We start from the raw sequence: 9,959 nt of genomic DNA, 5'->3' as shown, positions 1-9,959 counted from the left end.
GATAAGTGTCCAACTACATAAATGAAGAGCTCTTATGAGGTTCAAACAATGAGGAACAACCATCTAGATTCATACAATAGTCATACCAAGTCATGTAACCCGAGCAGTTTGTAAGCCATGTTTGAACATGGTGCACATATGTCTCTCTTGAGCTCTCTATTGTCCTCCCATACATGGGATAGTTAGGATTAACCCAACTAGTAGGTCCATAGTCTGTTTCATCATCTTGAGCTCCATAAGAAGTTCCACTATAATCAGACATGACATACCCATAGCCATCATAAGATTCATTTGAGTTAGTACTAGGTCTAGTTCCTATGCTCATAGATCCAAAATTGATCGCCATGTCATCTTCAGATAAATTGATGGGTTGGCTTCTTTTCCTTGAGTATTGCTTCCCAATTGCGCCAATGCCTGGTCCAGCTTCTTTGCATCCACGATCCTCATCATGGGTGGCATGAGTAAAATCAGCCTCGATAGTAAATGGGCTATATTGTCTTCCTTCTTCATTACCTCCTGATCCAGCATTACTTCCTCCATCATTATCTGACGAATTTGATGAACTTTCCTTTCTACTAGTACTGGCATCGTCTCTCAAGGGATGTCTTTGACCTTGCCGAGTGCCAAGCATATCCCTTTCAAATGATGAAGTATCTCCACTCCTAACATCTTCGGATATGACTCTATTAACATCAACTCCTTCTTGGGCAGCATGTTGTGCTATAACGGCATCAGGGTTGCCTTGTTCATCATCCAAGTGAGTTTTCATAATCCATTGTTGAATTGGATTATTATCATCATCAAATGGTTGGCCTGCAATGTCAAGAAGGTCTATATAGTCATTTTCTGCAACCTTGTTCATTTCGGCCTCTTCATCACGTAGCTTAAGTTTCATATTATAATAGCAAAAGACAATCTTTTCCAGCCTAGTATATGCGAGACGGTTCCTTTGTTTCGTGTGAATAAAAGCAAATGTACTCCAATTTCACTCACATGCCGATGATGATACTGTCTGTGACAATATATGCATAGCAATTTTTTGTAAGTTCGGGGCAGAATCACCATGAAGATTCCACCATTCTGCTGGGGGGATCGATTTTTTTGATTTGACGGCCATCTCAGTGCGAAATGTCTTTCTACAGTCTCTAAAATTTATCACCTGGATTCACAATGTTTTGTGTTCAGTATGCATAAAACTAAACTTAATGAGGAAGACATTGTGTTCACTTACCTCGGCCCCAAATGCTTGCAAACCTATATCCCCAGTTGGATTCAACCTTTCAAATACGCGTTGGAGTCCTGAAAGTAACTCTTTATTGTGGCCAACCCCTGTTTCATATTGATATCTAGGGTTCAAGTAGTGAGCTACAAATATGAAGATTAGTTAATGTCCGTTGTATAAATTTAAAAATTGATGCATGTTTTTACTAAGAGATTAAAACATACCAGCTTGATGTAATGGACGAGATAATGTGACATCCCATCTGTGATTGATGATTTTGAGAATCCATTTTTTTCCCTTCAACTTCGAAATCTTCTCTTTCATTATGTGAAACATATCATATAAGATAGGCACTGTAGAAACTACCTCTGTGTCAACAATTCGCAGGATGCTATACAAGGGCTCATAGATGGATTGCACTTCTTCCATGGCATCCTAGAATCTATGATCAAGGACTCGACTTTCAATTCTCTTCCCTTCTTCTGATTCACTGAATCGACTATTATACCATTCCTCACTTGTAAAAAGTTGCCTCAGCCCAGCTTTCTTATTTAAGATGCTATTGATGGTGATGTAGTTTGTCGCAAACCGAGTTACACCGGGTCGGACCAAATCTCCTTGACAGAAGATCCTCATCTGACCCAATAGTCAACCATGATTGTAAATGTAGTTGGTTAATTTCCTAGCTTTATTTATGACATTAGCCACCGACTCTTGCTTCCCAATATCTTCAAATATTAGATCAATGCAATGTGCAGCACAAGGAGTCCAATAAATAGGATACTGCTCCATCATTATCTCTCCAGCCTTAATAAAGGCTAAACCATTGTCAGTGACAATATGAACAACATTCGATGGCCCAACCTCTTTTATGACATCTTTTAACAATTTGACGATGTACTTTGCATTCTTGGTTTTATTTGAAGCATCCATTGATTTCAAAAAAATTGTTTTCCCGTTTGAGTAGACCATGAAATTTATTATGAACAACCTCGTCGGGCCAGTCCATCCATCACTCATGATGGTGCATTCATACACGCCCCAATCTTCCCTTACCTTTTCCACATAGACTTGCATGTTTGTGTGTTCCATATCTAAGTACTTATGCTTTATTTCATATGGCGATGGTGTGGCTATGCCCTGGCCTAATATAATCAAACTCATATTAGCAATTGGTGTGTTTAGAATATTTAAGTTCAAGAAAGGAAAGTCATAAGGAATAAAGCAAAACCTGCTTGTTGGGCTGCATCAATCATGTTCTTGAAATGAGGGGAACCTGCTTTTTGAGGAGTCACAATCTCAAGTATGAAGAATTTGCTACATCATCTTCCAAGTACCTCTTCTGAGTTTCTAATCATGCATTTGATTGTTCTCTGTTTTGCTCTAGTGTTCTTATGTGGCATTGGTACCAGAGTAGATCGGAGTGGGTCTCGAAGGCTTTGAGTGCGACGATATTGCGATTAACTATTACCACTTGCTCCCCTTGCAAATCGTTTGCTTCCCATTCCGTAAACTCCTCCTTGTCTAAACCATTCTTCTTCATTCGACGCTCTAATGGCAGCAAGGTAATCTTCTTTCTCCGCAGGGTGCATGTCTGGAGGATATGCATATCCATCCTCATCATCATCATCATCAACTTGATTGCTACTTTTATTGCCCATGTATCCCCCTCTTGCTGTAGATCTTATGTTTTCTTCAACAGATTTCTTATGTTGTTTGCTAGACTCTTTATCCTTTATCCATGCAATTACCTCCTTAATATCTGGTGGTACTTCTTTGCACTTCTTTACACTCTTATGTGGATCAAATCTGGCCAAATGATACTTTAACCGTGTAATTCCACCACTTTGAAATGTGGATTCACAAAATGTGCATATTGTGCCATGCTTATTGCCTTCTATTGGACAAGCATATTTCCATGCCACATCAAGACCACCAGGCACACTAGTTCCACTCGGTTTACTACTACTTGCCATTTTTAATCTATCACACTTAAATATATTAAATTAACTACAATATCAAATCTATCACAAAAATAATACAGACCATGAGGGAGAGCCACATACCTGAAACAGCAGTCAAAGAGAACTTGCAAACAAGGAAAGAAGCTCACAGACTAAATAAAAATCGAAAAGCTCGCAGAGAAAGAAGAGAAGTGAAGATTTGGTGCCCCAAAAAAAGTAAAACAGCCTCTGATTTAAAGAGGGCTTCTCTCGTTATAACAATGGGAAGTTTTGGGGGTTGGGGGACAATGTTATATGGCCTTTGCAGACTTTATTTTATGGATTCCATTTAGATGATTCTCTGACTTTGATGGAAATAAAGGTAGTCAGATTTTTTTGGAGGTATATGGGCAGTGCATTGCATATTGCCAATTGCCTGACTTCAAAAAGTGAAAAAGAAACAACCAAAAAACAAAACAAATATTAAATGATAAAGAGTTCCACAAGAAGCTCAGACACATGTGCATCATTTTTTGCGGGTATTAAAGATATATTTGACCAGAAATTTAATATTTGGATTTGTGTATTTCTTTCTCTTCAGATAAGACACGTATGTCCCCTCAATTCATTGTGCATAGATTCTTTATAGTAATGATTAATGGATACTCCAAAAAATCTTTTGAATTGGATATTGCCAAAAGCCTTCACACATATCTAATCATTGCCCACATACCTCGAAAAAATCTTTTGGGTTTCAATTTGCTTCAAAACTTTTGAATTTTGTTGGGTTTTGTTATAGGTATCGGGAAATATCGAGAATATCAGCAAAATATCGGAGATATCGCACTTATCGGGGATACATCGTCGATATAGGGGAAGATATGGCCTTACCCCCCCCCCCCCAGTATCGATATCGATAGTTGAAAATATCAATATATCGGCCGATATATCAGTGTATCGGCCGATATTTCAATCCTTGGACTTAACTATATAATCAGAGATATTACTGGGGACAATACAATATGTGTGTGTGTGTGTGAGACTGGTGAATTCAATTCTTTTATTGAAACTAGTTAGTTAATTCTGAACTGGTTGGAAGGAAATTGTAGGGTGACTTTACACACATTGAAGTCGATGAGCCTACCTCTTCAACAGCAAGCCTTGTTAAAGTAGTCGTACCGGATCGTCCGATCATCGATCTCAAGAGTTCTTTCTAATATATCTCCCCAATTGGCAAAGAAAAGAATGAAATAGGCTACAACTACAAAATTATTAAGCATCCTCACTGAAATTATCTTGGATCATTTATCTTGAAATTTAAGTCAATGAGCCTACCTCTTAAGGAGCTAACATATATGCTTATAACACCATACAATATTATATGACTAATGTTTACAGTTTTAGAGTCCAACGGTTAATTTCACCCTAATTAACTATAATTTCATTGACCAGAGATGAGGATTCTAGAGAAAATGAAGGTGTTACAGAGATATGTGGTTATATAATGTAACCCTATATAAACACATAATTTCACGATGGTATCTAGGTTGCAAAACATTAAGTAAAATTAGCAACTTGAAGGACTGGGAAAACCAATCGGTTAAGTTGACATTGTCTTCCTATACATTCTCAACCACTTGATGCTACACAATGGATATATTCAAGGAATTAAGAAGAAGAGTGGGAAATGATGCAAAAGTTGTAGAAAATATGGAAGAGAATGCTTTTTTTCTCATTAATTTTTCTCTACAAGATTACAAGGATATATATACATGATACAAATGTGTAGGTAGGACAAGGTAGCCGTCCTAGTGTGTAGGTAGGACAAGGTAGGACGGCTGTAGGACGGCTTGACGGCTGTAGGACGGCTAGTGTGTAGGTAGGACAAGGTAGGACGGCTGTAGGACAGCTTGACGGCTGTAGGACGGCTTATTCTTCCAATAATAATATTATATACAATTACACAAGAACTCTAACCATATTCCTTATTTGTCTAACACTCCCCCTCAAGTTGGAGAGTGGATGTCAAGAACTCCCAACTTGCGTAACATACCCGAAAACTTTTCTTTCCCAAGAGGTTTGGTAAACAAGTCTGCCAACTGTTGTGCCGTACCCACATGCTTGGTCTCTATTGTGCCATCTACAATCTTATCTCGTATAAAGTGACAATCCATCTCAATGTGACGAGTTCGTTCATGAAAAACAGGATTGGCAGCTATATGTAACTTTGCTTGATTATCACAAAATAAAATGGAAGGACCATCCAAAGGAATGTTCAAATCCTTCAACAAAAAACGAAGCCAAACTATCTCGCAACAAGCACCTGCCATGGCCCTATATTCCGCCTCTACTGAAGAGAGCGAAACGGTTTTCTGTCGTTTCGTCCTCCAAGAAATCAAAGAACCGCCCAAGAATACACAATACCCAGTAGTCGAACAGCGAGTGATAGGGCAACCTGCCCAATCAAAATCACAAAACGCAGTTAACTTGGTCTGGTTGTCAGAACGAAATAATAAACCTTGACCTGAAGTAGCCTTCAAATAACGAACAATACGAAGCGCAGCATCCATATGAGATATCCTTGGCTCGTGCATAAAACGGCTTAGAACATGCACAGAATAGGTGATATCCGGCCGAGTGATAGTGAGATATATTAACCGACCTACTAATCGTCGATACTTTTCAAGATCCTTGAGAAGTTCTCCTTTATCAGATAATTTTGTGTCATCCATAGGAAAAGCAATGGGTCGTGCTCCCAAAAAACCATAGTCCTTGAGAATCTCTAATGCATACTTGCGTTGAGAAATATAAATCCCTTGTTTGGAACGAGAAACCTCAATACCCAAAAAATATTTTAAATCACCAAGGTCTTTTATCCGAAAATGATCACGGAGAAAAGACTTCAGAGAATTAATGGCACTAGCATCATTGCCTGTAATCACAATATCATCCACATAAATGAGCAAAGCTGTGAAAGAAATACCAGACTTTTTAATGAACAATGAATAGTCAGCTTTGGATTGTTGAAAACCGGCAGAAATGATGGCACTAGTGAATTTGGCAAACCATTGGTGAGAAGCCTGCTTAAGACCATAAAGTGACTTATGAAGGCGACACACAAGATTCTCCCCCTGTCGCCGAAGACCAGGAGGAGGAGACATATAGATTTCTTCATGTAAGTCACCATGTAAGAAAGCATTATTAACATCAAGCTGATGAAGAGACCAAGACTGACTAGCAGCAAGAGCAAGAAGACAACGCACCGTAATCATCTTAGCAGTAGGAGAAAAAGTGTCATGATAATCAATACCTTCAGCCTGAGTGAAGCCTTTAGCAACCAAACGAGCTTTGTAGCGGTCAATAGAGCCGTCAGAATTGTGCTTGAGTTTGTATACCCACTTACAACCAATGGGAATTTTGCTAGGGGGCAAGGAAGTTAAAGTCCAAGTACCATTAGCATGTAAAGCTTGAAGCTCCTCAGTCATAGCACGTTGCCAATTGGGGTCAGTGGCAGCCTCGACAAAGGAGGAAGGCTCCACAGTCCGACTGACAGAGTTAATGTAAGAAAAATGCCTGGGAGAGTAACGGTGATAAGAGAGAAAATTACAAAGTGGATATCGCGTACCTTGTGTAGAACCGGGTTGCAAAGTCGAAGATGGGTGGGATGGCAGAATCACCTGCGAGCAAACGTAGTCTTTTAAATAGGATGGAGGTTTATGGGCACGGGAAGAGGTGCGGGGAAGGGGAGGATTGGTAGGTAGTGGGGGGGTAGGATGTCCGTGGGTAAAAGGGTGAAAGGTAAGGAAGTAGCGCGGGGGGGGGGGGGGGGTAAAAGGGTGAAAGGTAAGGAAGTAGCGGAGGGGGGGGGAAGGAGGGGATGCCGAGAGGGCAGGGGCATGGGGAGGAACGGGTAATGGGGCAGCAAGGGAATCTGTGGGAGGCGTGGAAGGGGAGGAAGGTGGTGGGTTATATGTAAAGTCCAGAGGGGGTGGGATGGGTAGGGTAGGCGAAGAGGATGGGATAGGAGGGTGAGAAACGGCATAAGGGAAAGTAGTTTCGTGAAAGATGACGTCTCGACTAGTGAAAATGCGGTGATTGTCGAGATCGTAAAGGGTATAGGCCTTTTGTCCATGAGGATAACCGAGAAAAATGCAACGATGAGCCCGAGGGGAAAATTTGGTGGTGGGAGTGACAGAGGTGGCATATGCCAGACAACCAAAGACGCGGAAGTGGTCATAAGATGGGGTTTTCGAAAAGAGAACCTCAAATGGGGATTTATGATGGAGAAGACGGGTAGGGAGACGATTGATGAGATAAGTAGCGGTAAGAACACATTCCCCCCAAAACTTGATAGGAAGATGGGATTGAAAACGAAGGGCGCGAGCGGTTTCAAGAAGATGACGATGTTTTCTTTCAACAATGCCATTTTGTTGGGGGGTATAAACACAAGAAGTTTGTAAAAGCACCCCATGATCAGAGAAAAAACTACGAAGAGATAAAAATTCAACACCATTGTCAGTACGAATGCATTGGATGGTAGTGCGGAATTGGGTAGTGACATAAGCAAAAAAATCCTTAATTAATTGTTGAGTGTCGGATTTATGTTTCATGAGAAAGACCCACGTAAAGCGAGAAAAATCATCCACAATGGTTAAGAAATAATGAGCACCAGAAAGAGAAGATTGACGATTCGGGCCCCAAATATCACAATAAATTAAAGCAAAAGGGAAAGTTGATGAAATTGAACTCAAAAGAGAAGGTTGACGAGTTTGTTTTGCCAACGGACAAACATCACAAATATGACTAGAATCAAAAGTACAATTAAGAGAGCTAGATGCTAAAGCTTGCAAACGAGTGGAGGAGGGGTGACCAAGACTCCTATGCCAGAGGGAAGAGGGGATGGTAATGATGTTGCAGAGAGGTTGACGGGTGGGGAGAGAAGAGGTAAGGGCCACAAGGTAATACAGATCGCCACGTCGCTTACCCACACCAATCATCGCCTTCGAAACCAAGTCCTGCAAAACATACCAAGAAGGAAAGAAGGTTATGGAACACGATAATCCATCTGTAAGTTTACCAACCGATAAAAGGTCCACTCGGAAATTAGGGACACATAAAACATCCTTCAAAGTAACTGATGAATTTAAAGGAAGAGTGCCGGTAAAAGTAATGGGAGAGGAAGCACCACTAGGCAAAGAAACAGGCGGCAAATGTGAAGGAGAACGATTAACCAAACATGAAGCGGAAGAAGTAATATGATCCGTAGCACCACTGTCAAGAATCCATTGACCATGACGAGAGGTGACAGGTAACAAACCTTGGGCAAAATCAGTAGTGAGAACGGCATTGGCCTGAGGAGGGGTGGTGGTGTCACGTAAAGCAGCTAGAACACGGGAGTGCTGCTCGGCAGAGAGGTCAGGCATGGCAAGCTACAAGTCATGCAAAGTGGGCTGGGCCCCGTGCACTTGGTGGGTCGCTGGAGTAGAAGAGGAGGCGGGGGCCTGGGTGTCTTGCACGTGATGGGCCTGGGTGAAATTATGGGGCCGGGAAGCAGAAAACCGTGGCTGCCGGGAAGGACTGGAAGGTGCATGGCTGCGGGAAGAACTGGAAGCAATGGCACGGCGCGGTGGTCGCCACGGTTGGCCATGGAGGGGATGGCCAACGGGATAGCCATGAAGTTTATGGCAGGTGTCTTGGGTATGATAATCAAAATTGCAGTAGGTGCAGTGGAGGGGAGGACGAGCAGAGGAGGGACGGGACGGGCCACGAATAGCCATGGGAACGGCAGAGAAAGCTGCCGAAAAAAAATTAGGGCTAGGGTTATAAACCTGCTCTGTATACCATGTAGAAAATATGGAAGAGAATGCTTTGTGGAAAATATGGAAGAGAATGCTTTTTTTCTCATTAATTTTTCTCTACAAGATTACAAGGATATATATACATGATACAAATGTGTAGGTAGGACAAGGTAGCCGTCCTAGTGTGTAGGTAGGACAAGGTAGGACGGCTGTAGGACGGCTTGACGGCTGTAGGACGGCTTATTCTTTCAATAATAATATTATATACAATTACACAAGGACTCCAACCATATTCCTTATTTGTCTAACAAAAGTCAAATGAAATCTTGCATTTAATTAGTGCGGGTGTATATATATACTGAAATTTTCAAACATTATTGCAAGATCCAAGATCTCACATATTTATTTATACATTACTCTAACCGAAATCAATATTGTTAAACTGCGATATGTATAAATGAATGAAGAAGGCAGCGCAAGGGAAATTCCGTGAGTTGACTACTGCATACTTGATAAACAGATTATCGAAATTCAGCGATGGACGTCATCGTTCTGTAGTCTCATCCTGCGATTGCTAAAGCCATTACTTGGATCATGCAGACAATGGCAGAGTTGACGAGGTAGCGTGGTTGCGGACTTGAGGTTGTGGAGGAGGAAGATGCAGTGGCGAAGAAGATCCATGTTTGTCTACAGATTTAAAAGGAGAAATTCTGTTTGGTTACAAAGATTGCAAAAGTATTGGAAAAAACTTTGTTTACGAGTGTTTTAAAATAATTGGTCCACACAAGTTGGTGAATAAAATGGGCATTGAGTAGTCAGTACTAAGTATTATCGGACCACTTTATATGGTCATATTTTAGTTGACCGCACGATGTGAGCATAACTACCTACCTACCCAGCTTCGTACGTACTACTCCAACTTCTTCTTCATCTATAGTTATTGATTAATCCGTTAGAATTTAATTAGAACGTCGATCATCCAATACAAGGAGAAAT

General features: G+C 41.0%; 1 protein-coding gene across 1 annotated transcript; it reads right to left on the bottom strand.

Annotated features, from left to right (window-relative positions):
• Nucleotides 1–1,870: 1,870 nt before the first annotated feature.
• On the bottom strand, nucleotides 1,871–3,198 carry LOC148695407 (uncharacterized). The gene is made up of 3 exons (XM_088697183.1): nucleotides 2,694–3,198; nucleotides 2,454–2,498; nucleotides 1,871–2,367 (listed from the first exon to the last, which is right to left on the bottom strand). Exons 1-3 carry the CDS (start codon nucleotides 3,196–3,198, stop codon nucleotides 1,871–1,873), a joined length of 1,047 nt encoding a protein of 348 aa, XP_088553309.1.
• Between the last annotated feature and the right edge of the window lie 6,761 nt (nucleotides 3,199–9,959).

This window comes from Pyrus communis, chromosome 7 (genome assembly GCF_041283825.1).
Source record: "Pyrus communis isolate YQ-2024b chromosome 7, ASM4128382v1, whole genome shotgun sequence".
Taxonomy (NCBI): domain Eukaryota; kingdom Viridiplantae; phylum Streptophyta; class Magnoliopsida; order Rosales; family Rosaceae; genus Pyrus; species Pyrus communis.
The sequence above is the reverse complement of the archived record's forward strand: the minus strand, read 5'-3'. Positions and strand labels throughout refer to the sequence as shown.